Source organism: Peromyscus leucopus, chromosome 9 (genome assembly GCF_004664715.2).
Source record: "Peromyscus leucopus breed LL Stock chromosome 9, UCI_PerLeu_2.1, whole genome shotgun sequence".
In the NCBI taxonomy this organism is placed as follows: domain Eukaryota; kingdom Metazoa; phylum Chordata; class Mammalia; order Rodentia; family Cricetidae; genus Peromyscus; species Peromyscus leucopus.
In genome coordinates this window covers 71,554,367-71,570,419 of record NC_051070.1, presented here as the reverse complement: position 1 = coordinate 71,570,419, position 16,053 = coordinate 71,554,367, and the positions used below count along the sequence as shown (strand labels likewise).

The window sequence follows — 16,053 nt, the reverse complement described above, 5'->3', positions numbered from 1 at the left end:
AGAGTAGCTGCCTCTACCAGGGTGGAGAGAACAGTTCATAACTGACCAGGCTGGACAGTTTATATAGGATGTCTTGGGGGCAGAGTCAACCAGTGATTAGTTAGTTTATTTTCTGCCCAGGGATTGGCCAGTTTTGTGGGCTAGGGACAGAGATGGCCCTGATTTCAGGGCCAAACTGTGTTTCTTTCACTGGAATTACTTAGATTTTTGACACTAAAACTAAGGCCAGGACACATTTCTTTCACTGACTTTGATTCTAGGGACTAGGAGTGTTTCTTTGGCACTAGTTTCAAAGTCAGGGCATGTTTTCTTGATTCTGGGTTTGGGGCTAAAGTGTTCCTTTCTCTGGCTCAGGTCCTAAACCCAGGCTGTGTTTCTTTCCCTGCTTCTGGGCCTCAGGGCCAGGATTCTGCTGTCCTGATCTGTGATTGGTTCGTTTCACAAGTCAGTTGGCCAGGGGCAGAGATGGCTCTGATTTGAGTCAAACTGTGTTTCTTTCACTAGCCTTATCTGAACCATCCTCCCCTAATTTTGGGCTCCAGGTTCAGGGTGAGTTTCTTTAGCCAGCCCCTTTTCCTTACAACCATGGACCTCACTCAGGATGTGGAGAATTGAACGTGAGAATGCTTATTACTCTGCTAGCTTTCCCTATAGTTGAAAACTCCAGAGCAGGGAATGTTGCCACCAACTTCCAGGCAGGGTCTTCACACATCAGTTGTGTCATCCAAGAAAATCCTCCAGAAACAGGCTCACAGGCCAACGTGATCTAAACAATCTCGCACTGAAGCTCTTCTCAGGTGAGTGTATTCTTGGTTTTTTTGTTTGTTTGTTTATTTTTTATTTCCTACTTTGTAGTCCTATCTTCTATCACATTGACAGATACTTAAAATTCTTTACCACTTTAGAACATATAATGTGTATTTTGCCTTATAATAATCAGTCTTAGGTTAGATGTCTGTATACATAAAATTGCTTCAGTACTGTACATTTCCTTCTGTATCATGCTGTTCTTTTTTCTTCCCACATAGTTGTTCTAAGAAACTCCGTTCCTATTTTCCCCTTTCCCAGCCTTCTATCTTCAGAATCATCTCAATGGTTGGTTACAGAGACTGCACATGAACTATACACAAAGCAGTAATTTTAGAGTTCCTCAAAATAGCTGATCAACTATAGCTACAATTCACAAATCACAAATAAGAACAAAGCCGCATGATACCCCCTGACCTCAGGGACTGTCTTTCCCTTCTCCTTGTCTCTCCTGGTAGGAAAACATGCTAGTGAATAAAGAGGAAAACATGTTACATGTGAATAAAGAGAGGATCCTTAAAGAGCTGGAGCGATGCTGTCTCCCTAGCTAGACAAACAGCAGTGTCTGTGCTGATCAGTAGAGGCTGACACAAGGTAGCAGTATGCCCTTGTGTGCTAATGTAATGAAGCCCACGAGATTTATTAGTACATTTTAATTATGTTTTTATTACTTTTGGTATTATGAGATTATTGCATAATTACATCATTTCCTCTTTCCTTTTTGTCCCTTCAGATCCTCCCACATTACCCCTCTTTATGCTCTCTTTCAAATTCGTGGCCTTCTTAAAATTAAAGGCATATATGTATATGTACATGTTGTTCATGTGTATGTTTATATATTCCTAAATATAACTTGCTCAGTTTGTATAATGTTTCTTGTATGTACGTTTTCAGGACTAACTGTAATTTTTTTTCCTTTTAATTTTATCTTACAATACCATTCAGTTCTACATATCAGCCACGTGTATTTTTTTTAAATTACTCTTCATTCTTTGTGGGGCCATCAACCCAGCTCCCTCCCAAAATTATATGGAGTCTTATTGTTTCTTATAAATGCCTGGCCTTGACTTGGCTTGTTCCTAGCCAGCTTTTCTTAACTTATCCTGTCTATCTTTTGCCCTTTGGGCTTTTATCTTTCTCTATTTTATATACCTTTCTTTAACTCTTACTCTGTGCCTTGCTGTGTAGCTGGGTGGCTGGCCCTTGGTGTCTTCTTCTCCTTCTTTTGATCTTCAATCTTCTCTTCCCAGATTTCTCCTCCTATTTTTCTCTCTGCATGCCTGCCCAGCCTATCCTTTCTCCTGCCTTGTTATTGGCCATGCAGCTCTTTATTAGACCAATCAGGTGCTTTAGACAGGCAAAGTATCATAGCTTCACAGGGTTAAACAAATGCAACATAAAAGAATGCAAGAAATCTTTGCATCATTAAAACAAATGTTCCACAGCATAAATGTAACATATCTTAAAATAATATTCCACAACAGCTAATAATTTGTTATTGGATAGCCAATCATTGCCCTCTTCTCTGGATAAGACTATTTCTCTAACTCTCAGCAATCTTTAGTTGCCTGTAATTTTTTATGTGTAGGGATAAGGTGTGGTATTTGTCCATCCACTTTGGTATGTCTATTGTTGTTGTTCAGGTCATGTGTAGGCAGCCATGTTTAACTAAAAGGTATGTATATAATTTATCACTCTTATAAATAAATACTGTAAATAGACTACCATAAATTTTCTATCATTTCATGTACTTTGTCCATGATTATAAAACTATAGCAAAACTATTGGCAGCCCAACAGCCGAATCGAGAACATGAAGACTGAGTTTCAGTATAAGTGGTAAAAAGACCAGAATGGATAGGGGTACCAATAGAGGAATTTAGTTTTGATGCAATGTTTTGTAACTTTGGTAGTTCATATTATCATGCTTTTTTTTTTTTGTATAAACACTAGGAAAATAAAAAGGCTTCACAATGATCCATGCCTATCATTTCCATAAGGTGTGCTTATGAGAAGAAACTGTGCCTGACTTCTTCAGAGTCTGACCATCTGCATGTGGGCATTTCTTCTGTTTCTGAGATCACACAACTCTCACTACGTTCTTCTTTGATCCTGTTTGTTTTATTCAGGTCCCTGAATTTTAGTCTTCTTCATTAGAGTGTAAACCAGTGTCTCCTCACTTTTTATGTGTTCATACTACTCATTTATGTAAAACTTTAGTCAATGCTTATGGATTTATTTTTAACTAAATTATAGAAATCTAATAAATAGCACATGATAAGAAGTATCAGCTTATTTAGAGGTTTAATCTCCATGATGTATCACTTTCAAAGTGATTCACCTTTACCCCCAACTCTATCTAGACTGTCATGTCTTCTGACCATCTTGCATTTCCTCCATCAGGAACTAAAGGAGTGAAGGGGGTTGCTTTTGTGTGACATGTGGAGTTATGGCCTCAAGTCACCTTTGCTGATGGTGTTGGTCCACTAGGGGGCACTGCAGGCTTCCCAGAAATGACTTTCTGAAGTTCCTGAAGGGTTGGGCAGTTACAGAGACCAGAGAACATGTGAGGCCGTCAGTCACAGACAGCAAAGTTTATTCCTGGTTGTTAGCTGTGCTATCTGTGGAACTATAAAACTAGAGAAGCCTGGAGATCCACTATGAGGACAGATAAGAAAATAGAATTGTACTAGTCAACATGATCTCTGAAGCTCAATAGAAAACATCGAACTCCGTGACTTCAAGTTTTAACATTTTATGATGAAAATCTCCAGAGTTCAGGGACCCAGAATTATTCCAATACCAGTGATAGTCAAACTTTTCATTGTCTTCTCTCTGACTAGCAGGAACTAGAATAATTAGTCGAGAGGAAGAAAATTAATAAGGCACAAAAATAGAAGAAGAAAATAAATACAGAGAAACACTGAATTTGACCAGCAATGTCTGGATCTGCAGGGTACAGGGAAGGGATTGGAGAAGGACAGAGATGGAAAATGAACCAGGGTGAATGTTGTGTTCATAACCTGATTGTTTAAACAAATGAAAGTTTCATTGGAAACATTTTTTTTTTTTTTTTGCAGATGGTGATCTGCAAAGATGGTGATGCTGATTTCAAGAAAGTATATTCATTCCTCAGCACACATTGCACACCATCAAAGAGTTTTCTTTTATAAGAATTTTCATACAACTGATTTTTAAATTCTGTTAAATTCTGTAATTTAAGAAATGGCTTACTCTCTCTATCCTTCCAAGCTCTGTGATGTATGGAGATCTCAGCTCTTTCCTGACATATCATCCCCTCCTTCTTACAATTCCTCTCAAATTTTCTTACTTTAACTGTTACAAACAAACAAATAAACATAAAAATCAACCTCATCAACCCTCTTCAGTTTCAAGCTTTTGGTAGATGTCATGGATTCCTGTTCCCTGCAGGGTTTTCATCCACAGCTAGGGAGCAGTTATTGTGAGGCCTCACGGGGCTGCTGTGGGTGGGGTTTTCCATCAGGATGAAAGAGCTCAGATTTTATTGGTGCCTGGTGAACGAGGGAGAGCCTGCTGTGGGTTGGAACTAAGTTAAACACTGTCTGGAACTGGGGTGAAGGAGTCTCAGCAGTTTACAGGATCCATGGAGAGGAGCCTGGGAGCTGTGCTGGGGCTGCTGTGGGTGCAGGTTTGCTGTGAGTTGTGGCTCTCCCAGATGGGTTAGGGGTGTTCCACAGCTGCCAGTGGGAGGGGCAGGACACAGGTGACCCAAAGCTCCTCCTGACTGTCTCCTGGGATATCTGACAAGGTGGAACCTGCAGAAGGATTGTCTGTTATATGGTTTGTTTTCTTTTCTCTGAGCAGGGGTGAGAGGGATGCAGGTGGAACAGAATCCTCCAGCCCTCAGTCTCCAGGAGGGAGCCGGCTCTGCTCTGAGATGCAATTTTTCTACAACCATGGTGAGGGTGCAGTGGTTCCGACAGAATCCCAGGGGCAGCCTCGTCAGTCTGTTCTTCATGACTCCAGGAACAAAGGAGGATGGGAGGTTAAAGTCAACATTCGACTCCAAGGAGCGCTACAGCACCCTGCACATCAGGGATGCCCAGCTGGAGGACTCAGGCACCTACCTCTGTGCTGCTGAGGCACAGTGCTCCGAGCAAGCCTGCAGCCTGGCCCCAAACTGCAGCTGGGTGTGCAGCAACAGCCCTGCCCCAGGCAGACTCTGCAGGAGGCTTTGCACAGCTGTGGGGTTTCCAATTTATGCTGTATCTCTGTCATCTCCACTAACATAGACAGTTCAGGATTGCTGTTTCCCATCAGTGCACCCTTTCCTTACAGATTCCCGTTTTAGGAACAAATTCTCACGAAGAGTTTTGGAACAACTAACAAAGACGACAAGGTTCAGAGTATTGTCAGGTAGCTCCATTGCAGTGTTCACTGCTTTTACATTACTATCTACAAAGGCCTTAAACAGACATCCTGTTCAGGGAACAGAAAAGAAATGACCCAATGTTTCAGTCAATTGCAAATCTTTCAATTATCCAGAAGAATGGGACTTTTATTAGTTTTTTTTTTTTTTGAGAATTTCATACAATGCACTTTGATCACATTCAGTTCTCCATCAATTCCTACCAGTTCCACCGCTCGTCCTTACTTTCCAGCTTTTCTTCCTTTGTTTCTGGAAAAAACAAAATTTTCAAGTATGTTTTATTCTGTCCATAACTCCCAGATGTGTGGCCTTCCTGGAGTGTGGTTGATCTACTGGGGACATACCCTTAAAGAAAATAGATTCTCACTTTCCTAGTAGCTATCAAATGCCAATTACTCATTAGTTAAGGATGGGACTTTGTACTCATACCCCATGCTGAAATTTTGTGTAGCTTGAGCTTGTGTAGGTTTGTGTGTGCTATTCCAACTGCTTTGAGTTCATATAAATTAATTTTCCTTATAATTAAAGATTCAATGATAAAATGCATCATTAAAGATTCTCCATTACATCAAATTATATTGGTTTGAATGAAAATTGCCTCATAGGCTCATATATTTGTGTGCTTTGTTCTCAGTTGATGAGCTGTTTTGAAATGATTAGGAGGTGTGGTCTTGTTGGAGGAAGTGTTGGAGGAGGTGTGTCCCTGGAAGTAGGCTTTGAGATTAAAATGCCCACACCAGGCCCTGTGGCTCTTTTTCTGCTTGTGGCCTACTGATCAGGATGGAAAAGGTCTCAGTTACATCTTCAGGACCATGCCAGCCTGCTGCCATGCTCCCAGCCATGATGAAAATGGACTTACCCTCTGAAACATTAAGCAAGCCCCAAATTAAATATTTTTGTAAGTTGCTTTGGACATGGTGTCTCTTTATACCAATAAACAGTAACTAAGACACAAATAATGAAGTCATTTTTACCTTATCAGACCTCCTCAACTTACCAAAATGTCTGAGAAAGTATTAAATCATTAATATATAAGTCTATGTTTATAATAAAAGACTTACACAAAATTCATTTGTATGAGTAGTTAAATCATTTCAGAAACATTTCTCCACTACAATCATCAAACCTAGATTTAATAAAGCCTGTGTCTTCAACTGTTCACTAGATGTGTTTGCTGCTATTGCCACAAGAGCTCAAGTGTCAGCTTTGGCCTTTTCAAATTCAGAAACTGTCAAATGTTCATTTGGAGTTTTAAATTTCTGAGGAGCACCTGGCATCATCCAATTATATAACTTGAAAAGGAAGTTGCTAAAAGAATAACACTGTAAACACTAGTGAGTGAAACTCTACAGGGTGATTCCAGGAAAGTCACAGGATATTGTACATCATTGCACCGAAACCCAAGATACACTAACAGAGCAATGTCAGTATTTTATATTACAATTTTTAAATCAATTTTTGAACTTATTACACAGTATGTTTTGATTATATTATTTCCATACCTTAAGTCCTTCCAGATCCTCCTCATCTCCCTACTTGCCCAACTCAATGTTCTCTCAAATTAATCCACAAAAACCAAAAAATCAAGACAAAACAACCTTCCTCCAAAGACAAAACCCACTAAAGCATAACAACAAAAGCATACACACAAAATGTTTCTGTTGGACGTTGAAGCAGGAGAATCATAAGTTAGAGGCCAGCCTAGATTTCATAGAAAGATTTATCTTCATTCAGTGAGGTGGGGTGTGTCAGCTCCTCCAAAAGTAAGTGAAAGCCCAGAGGTGATGCAGAAATGGTTCTATTACACTCAAACCTGATGCTATCTCAATGTATTCTAACCTTAAACCAGCCTTTCTGCAATGCTCTCTCTAGGGTTTGTGCTCTACATGTATCAGTTGTCATAGACACCCCAATGTAGCAGGCTTTCTTAGACCTCCAGCCCCCAAATCATGATAAGGAGGTTTATTATTAATTATGAATGCTTGGCCTTAGCTTAGGCTTCTTTCTAGCCAGCTTTTTTTTTTTTTCTTAACTCAAATAAACCCATTTCTATTAATCTATGTACTGCCCTGAAGCTTGTTTACCTCATTTATGTACCGTCCATCCTTCTATCCTGCTTCCTCCATGTCTGTCTGTCTGTCTGGCCAGCCGACCCTGGATGGTTCTCCCTCTCTTTCTTCTTCTTTCTCTTCCCCAGAGCCTAGATTCCTCCTCCTAATGATTCTCTCTAACTGGTAGCCCTGCCTATGCCTATATTCTGTAGCTAGAGTTTTCCTGCCTTGCCCACAGTCAGGACAAATCTTTGTCACCCGCCAGTCCCACAGCCGCTCAGACCCAACCAAGTAAACACAGAGACTTATATTACTTACAAACTGTATGGCCGTGGCAGGCTTCTTGCTAACTGTTCTTATAGCTTAAATTAATCCATTTCCATAAATCTATACCTTGCCACATGGCTGGTGGCTTACCGGTGTCTTCACATGCTGCTGGTCATGGCGGCAGCTAGCAGTGTCTCCCTCCTCAGCCTTCCACTTCCCAGAATTCTCCTCTCTCCTTGTCCCACCTACTTCCTGCCTGGCCACTGGCCAATCAGTGTTTTATTTATTGACCAATCAGAGCAATTTGACATACAGACCATCCCACAGCACTTCCCCTTTTCTTTTTTTAAAAAGGAAGGTTTTAACTTTTACACATCTCCAAAGCCAGCTTGGTATATTTGGGAATTTGGGCGTAGCTTCTCTTACTACTTCCTGATGGAGGGGGGCGCTGTATCTTATGGGGACACAAAGACAATTTTGGGATCATGGAGTAGTCCATGAGGCTGTATCGTCTGAGCCAGTTGCCTTGAAACGATTCTGGATGTTGGATCATCTGGGCCATGGTGTCATCGGAGACCTTCAGGTGGTCTTGGCTGGTCAAACTTGATGTATCTTAATTTGGAACAAATCCATAGGCTCCGGCTTTCTGTAGAAACAAAAGCAGAGCCTCTTTTTCAAAGCAACATATCCTTATAGCCAAATTTTGAAGTCAAGGTACCTTTAAAATACACATTTTGGCATAACTTAACAGCTTTTGCAATCAAATGTTTTTCTTCAGTTACGAATATCAAAGACAACATAATCCAGATTCTCTGTGTGGTAGCCATCTTTACATGGCTTATTTTTTATATTACCTTGAGCCTATTGCTGTAAACTGCAGCCTTTTAAGTCTGCTGACTCCGTCCACTTCAGCTTCCCAACATGGCGGTGGTACGTTTTCCGCCAGCTCTGGGAGCCATTAATTCTCAGAAATAGTGGGTCTATGCTTCTACCAATGCAGCGTGTAGCCCAGAAACCTCTTTTTTTGTTTTGTACTAGCAAAGGCTAAATCCGCCACACAGCTTAATGTGCCACTTGCAGAGGCCTCATTCTCGCCATACTGCAGGTCGAGCTCGCACACTAGGAGCCCACCAGTAGCTCAAACCGGCAGCTGCCGCTCATTTGAGAGAGACAATTAGGAACTGTTTTTAGCTCTGTTTTAGAATCTTTTTTCTCAGGTTTTAGGTGGAAACTCTTGCCAACACGTTGGGCGCCATTTGTAGCTAGAGTTTTCCTGCCTTGCCCACAGTCAGGACAAATCTTTGTCACCCGCCAGTCCCACAGCCGCTCAGACCCAACCAAGTAAACACAGAGACTTATATTGCTTACAAACTGTATGGCCGTGGCAGGCTTCTTGCTAACTGTTCTTATAGCTTAAATTAATCTATTTCCATAAATCTATACCTTGCCACATGGCTGGTGGCTTACCGGTGTCTTCACATGCTGCTGGTCATGGCGGCAGCTGGCAGTGTCTCCCTCCTCAGCCTTCCGCTTCCCAGAATTCTCCTCTCTCCTTGTCCCACCTACTTTCTGCCTGGCCACTGGCCAATCAGTGTTTTATTTATTGACCAATCAGAGCAATTTGACATACAGACCATCCCACAGCAATATTCCCTAGCTATTGGCTGTTCAGCTTTTTATTAGACCAATCAGGTGCCTCAGGCAGGCAAGGTAAATCAAAGGTAACACACCTCTATCTAGTTAAACAAATTCAGCATAAACAAATGTAATATGTCTTTACATATTCTGTAATACAAACAAATGCAACACATCTTTAAAAAGTTAAACAAATATTCTATCTCACAACACCCCTTGGTCAGTTGTTCTCTGCATTTTGAATTGTGTTTTCTTTTCTGGTCCCCTACTGCTGCAAAAAGAACCTACTTTGATGAGGTACACTTATTTGTGTATAGCAGGTTTTTTCTTTTAGGCCACCAGCCAGCTCCCAAATCATGACAGGGAGATTTGATTAATTATGAATGCTCAGCTTTAGATTAGGCTTGTTTCTTGCTAGCTTTTATAACTTAACCTGTTTCTCTTTATCTACATTTTGTCTTAGGGGTTTTTACTCCCCCCTTCCTTCTGTATATCTTACTTTCCTGTTGTCTCCATGGCTGGCTGGCTGGCAGCAGCCTGGCTTCTGGTCCTGGGCATGTCCCTCTCTTTCTTCCTCTTTCTCTTTATTCTTTTCTTTCTCACAAACCTAGATTTCTCCTCCCACTTTTTCTCTCAGCCTGCCAGCCTTGCTTATTTCTCTCCTGCTTAGTTATTGACCATTCAGGTTTTTCTTTTTAGACCAATCAGGTATCTTAGGCAAGCAAGGTGAAACAGCAACACATCTTTACATAATTAAACAAATGTAGTGCAAAAAAGTAACACATTTTACATCATTTATAAAGACATCAGAAACAAATGTAGCACACCTTTACATAGTTAAAGTAATACTCTGCAGCATAAACAAATGTAACACACATTTACATAGTTAAAATAATATTCCACATCTGTGGGCATAAGGATAAGTATTTATAATGCTGTTTGGGATTACACCAGTTTAGGAAAACGGCAGTGAGAAGTTCTCCTTTAGAGTTCCTAAACTCTCCAGCCATGGATGGTTGGTGAAGTTGACAGTACCAGGTATGAATTCCCTCCTACTGAGTGAGCTATAATTCCAATTCAATGGTTCTTGGTTACCTCCAAGACAGAAGTGACACTATTGAAGATTTGGATGCTGGTCATTGTTGTGGCTCTTAGGTATTACAGCTGGATAAGACTATTGACTGCTTTTTTCCCTTGGGTGGTTTCAGAATATCTCTGAATACTATGAGAGTCCTCAGGCAATAGACTGCTAGGTCAGTTGTAGCCTATTCTTCCAAGTCCTGTGTACAAAGTATATAATATTTTGGGAATAGGGACTTATCTTCAGATCTTTGAGTCAACTAAAGACAATAGCAATAGTCTATGTTGTTTTGGGAGTCCTGTCGTGGGCTGTCTTGACCGAAACTTAAAGTGAGGTTTCTCATGCCAGGTGCTATGTTAAACAGTCTATGGCTCTAGGGGAGCATTATCACCCCAAGTGGAACAACATCATTTTGATTATTTATTTATACATACAATTGCACACACACACACACACATTACATGTAATTTGGGGTAAATAGAAAATAATATGATTGCCTGTGCCTTTTTCAAACACCCTGAAATTTATTTATCCCTCCTCTCTCCCTCTCCCCCTACACTGATCTCTGTCCTCACTCTCCATTTAAAGCCCCCTTCACTCTTCCCATTTCCACTTAATAGAAACTGTGTCCTGCTATTGCTCTTTCTAGAGCTTCTTTTTCCCATACCCTCTTAGTCCCTCTTTACTGTCCTGGGGTTCATGTAGGTAATTCCCTTTGCAGAACATTTCTATAGAACTGGTGGGTTTTTTGGGTGTGGGAGTTGCCTTGCCTTTCATAATGCTTGTGTTTTGTGATATGGTGTAGGCCTGTAGACTTCTTTCACTGTGTCTGATACTGTAGCCTGCCTTTGTTGAGTAGAATTTGGTTTCTGTTTTTGCTATTGCTCAGGTCAGGTTGGTTTCAGATCAGATATGAAGAGTTGGTAGGTCAGTCCTTCAAATAGAGATACCCATTATTGATGGCGGGAATGAGAGTGCTTCTAACTCAGTAGTTATCAAGAAAGTGTGTGACTATACCTCAGTTGTATGCCTGTGTGCTGGTGCAAAAGCTGTTCAAGTCCAGCTTTGCCTTGGAGTGTGGGGATGACATGCAGACTTTTTTGGCAACTTACTACTCTAGGTTGGTATGAAGGCTGCAGGACCCAAAGTAGTCTTTCTGGGAATGTGGGGAAGATGTGAGTGGATGGAGATCTCACTTAACTGGCTGGGCTGGTGCACAGACGGTGTAACCTTAGCTAGGCCTGGGAGTGTGAAGACTGAACGGGATAGTGGGGATCTGGAGCACTCATCTGGTTAGACTGGTTCACAGGCTGTGTGACACAGCCAGGACCAACAATGTGGTCCTCACATGGGAGTTAGCGCTCTCACCTGGGTGAGCAGGGAGTTAGTGCACTTATCTGGTTGAACAGATGAACAGTCTGTGTGAGCACAGCTAGGTTGGAAGAGTAGGGATGGCAGAGTTGGGTTGAGTTCAGAATCTTTCCAAGAGAAAGAGAAAAACGAACTAGATTTCGGCAGTTATAAATCTGACCACAGGGTGGCAGTGCACCTCAGCTGATGCACGAAAGGCCATCTTCGTGAGTTTTAAATGAACAGCCTTTTTCTTATTGGCTGGGCAAATAACTCAACATGTATGATTGTTATAACAACAAAGGACACTGCTAGGTAATGACCAAGCACCAACAACTGATCTCATAGAAAGCACAATGAAGAGAACTGTTCATACTTTATTCATTTTCCTCTGGCTGCAGATGAACTGTGAGTTGAGGAGTGTAAGATGACTGGGTATGTTAGTGGGAGGTCCTTAGATGTCCATGAGAATGGCTTCATTTGGGTTTTCTCTATTTACTGCAGGAAAAAGATAAGGAAGAAAAATGACTTGACAACCTTTCTCCTTTTTCTCCATCTTTCTACACAGGGGAGAGCAGAGGTGAGCATGTGGAGCAGCATCCTTCCACCCTGAGTGTCCAGGAGGGAGACAGCGCTGTCATCAACTGCACTTACACAGACAGTGCCTCAGCCTACTTCCCTTGGTATAAGCAAGAGCCTGGGAAGCATCCTCAGTTCATCGTTGACATCCGGTCAAATTCGGAAAGAAAGCAGGAGCAAAGACTCACCCTTCTGTTGGATAAGAAAGCCAAACACCTTTCCCTGTACATCACAGCCACTCACCCTGCAGACTCAGCCATCTACTTCTGTGCAGCAGATACACACTGCTCCCCAGGCACCTGCAGCCTGTCTTCAAACCTGACACCAGGGCTGGAGTGGCACCCTTTTTGCTGTGTCAGACATTCTAGGAAAACATTTGTAACATTGTTTCAGAGTAGAAACTAACATACAGATATTAAAAATACATACGAATAGGTCAAAATGACCAAGGAAGTTTAGATTATATTTTTGATTGATGCTTAATTTTTTAAAATTCACATTTATTGTGTATGTTAAAGGTATATTGTTCACTGTGGTATCTTGGTTTAAATAAACAGTGGAAAATGAATTGTTGAGGAGTAGGTTGAGAGAGCAACATCTGAAGTAAAGGGTAAACTTTCACCTCCTTTCTGTGTGAGCTGATTCTAGGATGTCCATGTGTATGGCAATCCAAAAGCTCTGTATAACAGATTCTTACAGGGGTTGGTGATACTCTGTTTCAAAATCATGCTGTGTGCTGTGGCCCCAGTGTTCTAAATGACAAACCTGACAAGCAAGTTGTGCCCACTGGTGCAGTGGTGACCTGACGATTTGTAGGGGTGACCAAGCACTTTCTCCTGGGATTGAGGCCTGCTTTGTAGGAGGAGGAACATATGCAGTGTGTCAGTCTGTGCAAAAGTCTAAGGCTGCCGGGCGGTGGTGGCGCACGCCTTTAATCCCAGCACTCGGGAGGCAGAGCCAGGCGGATCTCTGTGAGTTCGAGGCCAGCCTGGGCTACCAAGTGAGTTCCAGGAAAGGCGCAAAGCTACACAGAGAAACCCTGTCTCGAAAAACCAAAAAAAAAAAAAAAAAAGTCTAAGGCTGTAAAGTTTGTAAAGTTGTACAAATAAAAGAAGAAAGAAGAAAGAAAATACTTCTTTAAGAAATAATTCTAAATCTTATATAGGAAAATAGTATGAACCACACATTCTGAAGCAACTTCAGAAGTTGTAAGTGAGGATAGTCCAGATGGGCTCAACATTCATTACCTTAAATAGTAAGAGACAAAGTTTCTGAGCCAAAGGCTGGCATTTGCAGATTACATTTATAATGTAAAAACAAGAATTAGGAAACAGATGTGGACAAAGGTGAGAAAAAATAGCTTTGTGAGATGACAAATTGTGTCAATGATAAAATATTACTAAAACCAAATTAAAGGATAGAGTGAGCTACCAGAAAATCATGGCAGCCATGAAAGCCAGATTCATGAGTAAAAGCTTTAATACTTGAAAGAAGGAGCTTTTCTGAAGACTCTTATGTGATCTGGCTGCTTGAAAGGCCCTTGTCTTGTCTGCAAGGAAGGGTCACAAATGTCACCCCAAATCCGAATGATAGTCAGCTTTGTGATTCCTAAAACCCTACACCACTGGTCACAATGTCATTTACAGAAAAGTGTTAAGAAATGGTCATAGCCCACATTTGATATAGAGCATGGCACAGCATGTGAGTCCTGCATGCCAGTCACAACTGCTTCCTTTGTTGTGGTTGTCCTGTACATTTATATTCAAAACTTGTTTCAAGACACCAATGATCTTCTAAGTAAATGGACAACATAAATCATTATTTCAGATTCCTAAAAGGTAAAAAGAGCAGATTTTAATGATTACACATTCCTTGGGCCAATATGTAATTACTCCATTTGTTAATAACTGTAAGAAAATTTAAGGATTTATTTTATTTTATGCTTATGGGTGTTTTGCCTGCTTTTGTATTTAGATACCATGTGTGGTCCTGGTGCCCATGGAGGTCAGAACTCGAGTTATAGATAGTTGGGAACCACTATGTATGTTGTGAGAATCAAACCTGGGGCTTCTGTCAGAGCAACAAGTGCCTCCAAGTGCTGAGCCTTCAGTTTAGGCTCATGTAATATCTTAATACAAATTCAAATCAGTGAATAGAAACTGGTAAAATCGACTTGTTGCCTTTAATTTATCCTATGGTAAAAACCAAAACAGAGAACTCATCAGTTGCTCTACTATAAAACTTTCAAGTCAGGTTGAATCCTAAGAATGACAACATTGAATATATTAATGGCCATTGCTTATATCCTTTCTATTTATAAGGGGCACTTAAAATTTGACATGTGCCTTATGAATGATTTCAAAATGAGAGCACATTTCTTACTTCTGGGAGGTATGCAAGAGACCCTAGTTTATTCTCTGTCCACCAGGGGGAGGAGTTTCCTAACACAAGATCATTATCTTTGTGAATTATAAGCTTCCTAGGTTCATCATTTTATGTCATTTCATCATTTCTTCATGTGAAGAGTCAAGCACATTACTTGATGACACTAAAGATGAACATTTCTCCAGCTTTAGTGACTGTGATGCTGCTGTTCATGCTTGGTAAGTGAAGTGACTTAAAGTTTGCACTCTTTCTCCTATGATGTCAAAAATATTTAACCATCTAGGAGTTGTGTCCTTAATGTGAGACAATTATCCTCTTCTTCCTCCAGAGAGGACCCATGGAGATTCGGTGACTCAGAAACAAGCTCAAATGACTCTCTCAGAAGATGATGTCCTATTTATAAACTGCACTTATTCAGCCACAGGGTATCCAACTCTTTTCTGGTATGTTCAGTACCCTGGAGAAGGTCCAGAGCTGCTTTTGAAAGTCACAACAGCCAACAACAAGGGAAGCAGCCGTGGTTTTGAAGCTACATATGATAAAGGATCCACCTCCTTCCACTTGCAGAAAGCCATGGTCAAAGAGTCTGACTCAGCTGTGTACTACTGTGCTCTGAGTGACACACAGTGGCAGAAACCACTGTGGGAGCTGAGCATAAACTCAGCACAGGGGCCTGATGCTGAGCACCTGCCTCTGGGATCTCTTTTGTTTCTCTGTGCTGTGTGCCTCTCCATTTCTTTAGTTGGCACAAAAATCATAGGAATAGCTACAGCAGAAGAACAAGAAGTAGAGTCTTCCGCACTCAACTCTTGATTGGGACCAAAGCAAAATCTGATACAAGAAAATCTTATCAGAGCATGAGATTCTCCCAGTAAAGCCTGTGACTAAGGGAGTTGTCTGCTTGTTGTAGGAGATGAAGTCTGTCCTCCACATTTTCTTCAATAGCTCTCTGGAAGAGTTCACTGTATTTTATATTTGCAGGGGAGAGGACATGCTGGGAAAGGGGGCTTCTGCATAATATTTTCTGAAAGTAAGGTGGGAAGGATGACAGGAGAGCCCAGTGTCCCCAGTCCTAGGATTCCCGCAGAGAAGGAAGAGAAAGAAGGAAGGGGCAGAAACCAGAGAGGAATGGGACTTCCACTGCACAGAGAAAGTTCTCCTTTCTGTTAATAAGATCAGGCTGATGCCCAAACACAAGAGTTTGAGAATCACAGGTGGAACTTTTGTGAACTCTGAGCAGTTACAGGGCAGCTGGCTCTCTAAAGAGCCTCAGAAACAGTTTCAGTGCTTGGGGGAGGGCAAGCATACAACTTAATATACTATCACATAAAATACACACACCATAAACTAGATGCCGTCTACACTCTCCCAGTCTTTAAATGGCTTTATGTTTTTTTCTTTCTAGATGCTATGATACACACTGTTGCACAGAATTTGTACAGGCCTGAACTGTCAATGTCAGCTTTTTGTGGGGGGAAGATCCCAATT

At 41.2% G+C, this 16,053-nt stretch overlaps 3 gene segments (V, D, J or C); all 3 read left to right on the top strand.

Annotated features, from left to right (window-relative positions):
- The first annotated feature begins 4,402 nt into the window (after positions 1 to 4,402).
- On the top strand, positions 4,403 to 5,080 carry LOC114682299. The segment is given in 2 exon segments: positions 4,403 to 4,483; positions 4,653 to 5,080. Coding segments are annotated over 2 exon segments (480 nt in total).
- A 6,844-nt stretch (positions 5,081 to 11,924) lies between these two features.
- On the top strand, positions 11,925 to 12,585 carry LOC114682300. The segment is given in 2 exon segments: positions 11,925 to 12,009; positions 12,170 to 12,585. Coding segments are annotated over 2 exon segments (468 nt in total).
- Positions 12,586 to 14,693: 2,108 nt separating this feature from the next.
- Positions 14,694 to 15,378, top strand: LOC114682301. The segment is given in 2 exon segments: positions 14,694 to 14,783; positions 14,894 to 15,378. Coding segments are annotated over 2 exon segments (546 nt in total).
- The last annotated feature ends 675 nt before the right edge of the window (positions 15,379 to 16,053 follow it).